The sequence below is a fragment of the Eimeria mitis genome, genomic scaffold, assembly GCF_000499745.2.
Source record: "Eimeria mitis Houghton genomic scaffold, Emh_scaff3712, whole genome shotgun sequence".
In the NCBI taxonomy this organism is placed as follows: domain Eukaryota; phylum Apicomplexa; class Conoidasida; order Eucoccidiorida; family Eimeriidae; genus Eimeria; species Eimeria mitis.
The window spans coordinates 3,761-5,774 of NW_013572055.1; the positions used below are offsets into that span (position 1 = coordinate 3,761).

General features: G+C 42.1%; 1 protein-coding gene across 1 annotated transcript; it reads left to right on the plus strand.

Annotated features, from left to right (window-relative positions):
- Window positions 1-441: 441 nt before the first annotated feature.
- Window positions 442-975, plus strand: EMH_0068740 (glutathione/thioredoxin peroxidase, putative; the record flags this gene model as incomplete). Its single annotated transcript, XM_013498794.1, has 1 exon — window positions 442-975. One exon carries the CDS (start codon window positions 442-444, stop codon window positions 973-975), a length of 534 nt encoding a protein of 177 aa, XP_013354248.1.
- Window positions 976-2,014: the final 1,039 nt, after the last annotated feature.

A 2,014-nucleotide genomic window follows, 5' to 3' on the forward strand; every position in this document is an offset into this window, starting at 1 on the left:
GCAGCAGCAGCAGCAGCAGCAACCATCACCAATAAAACAAAAACTATATCTCTTTCTCTTTCTTCTTTTTCTCTCTTTCCTTCTTTTCCTTTGAACCTCATTCGCAGTCCTGCTGCTGCTGCTGCTGCTGCTGCAGCTACTAACACCGCTCCTGCTGCTGCTGCTGCTGCTGCTGCTGCTGCTGCTGCTGCTTCAGCAGCATCTCAATACCGCTTTCACCCTCACGACCCTCTCTCCCACCGCAGCAACAGCAGCAGCAGCAACACCATCACCACCAGCAGCAGCAACACCACCACCACCACCACCACCACCACCAGCAGCAGCAACAGCAGCAACAGCAGCAGCAGCAGCAGCAGCAGCAGAACGATGTGGTTATTTTCAGCGTGGCGCAGGGGCCCATGTGCTGCTCCTTCTTCTCCTTTATCTGTTTCTCTTTCGTCAATGGATATATACTCTCTAGCAGCAACAGCAGCAAACAAAGAAGAAATAAAATTAAATAAATATAAAAATAAAGTTTTGCTTATCACCAACACTGCAACCAAATGCGGATTCACAAAACAACATATAAATGATTTTCTGCTGCTTAAACAAGAATTCGGGCCACAGGGTTTCGAGGTCAGCAGCAGCAGCAGCAGCAGCAGCAGCAGCAGTAGCAGCAGCAGTAGTAGTCGGAGTAGCAGTAGCAGCAGCAGTAGTAGTAGGAGTAGCAGTAGCAGCAGCAGCAGCAGCAGCTGCTGCTGCAGCAGCAGCAGTAGCAGCAGCGGGAGTAGTAGGAGTAGCAGCAGTAGCAGCAGCAGCAGCAGCAGCAGCAGTAGCAGCAGTAGCAGCAGTAGCAGCAGCAGTAGTAGTAGTAGTAGCAGGAGTAGGAGTAGAGTAGCAGCAGCAGCAGCAGTAGCAGCAGCGGTAGCGGTAGCAGCAGCAGGAGCAGGAGTTGCAGCAGGAGTAGCAGCAGCAGCAGCAGTAGGAGTAGAGTAGCAGCAGCAGTAGCAGCAGCAGTAGCAGCAGCAGTAACAGCAGCAGTAGCAGCAGCAGCAGCAGCAGTAGCAGCAGCAGCAGCAGCAGCAGCAGCAGCAGCAGCAGCAGCAGTAATAGAAGCAGCATCAGCATCACAATAAATATATCTATCTCCGTGCATTTATATTATTCCTTTTATTATATTTATATTATTTATTTATATACTTATGTATATTTATTTATTTATATTTATATCTATATATTTATATTCATATATTTATATTTATTTATTTATTTATATTTATTTATTTATTTATTTATATTTGTTTATACAGATCCTAGCCTTCCCCACCCTTGAGTCTAGAGAGCAAAACAACCCATTTACCTTTATATAAATACATAAATTTATTTATATTTATTTATTTATTTATATTTATTTATTTATATTTATATTAATATTTATATTTATATTTATTTATATTTATTTATATTTATGTATACAGATCCTGGCGTTCCCCACCCTACAGTTTAGAGAGCAAGAGGAGCGAGACGAAGACAGAGTGTGTGGGGTGTATAGGCAGCTCGGCGTTGACTTTCCTGTCTTTGCTTTGTCTTGTGTTAATGGGCCAAATACAAACCCTATATTTCAATACTGCAAGTTTCATTCTGCAGAAGTAGGGTTTAGGGTTTAGGGTTTAGAGGGGAGAGGGTTTAGGGTTTAGAGGGGAGAAGGGGGAAGGGGAGAAGGGAGAGGGGGAGGGGGGTGGTGGTGGTTTTTTTTTTGGGGGTTTAGGGTTTAGGGTTTAGGGTTTAGGGTTTGTGTTTTTTTTTTGTTATATTCTAACGGGCGTTTGGATTGGTTGAAATATTTTATTTCTTTGTTTCTGTTTCTTCTAGGGTTTAGGGTTTAGGGTTTAGGGTTTAGGGTTTAGGGTTTGTGTTTTATCACCCATCGATTGAAATGGTTTATTTATTTATTTCTGTTTCTGTTTTATATTCTAGGGTTTAGGGTTTCTGCATTTTTTTTTTTTTTTTTTTTTTTTTTTTTTTTTTTTTTTTT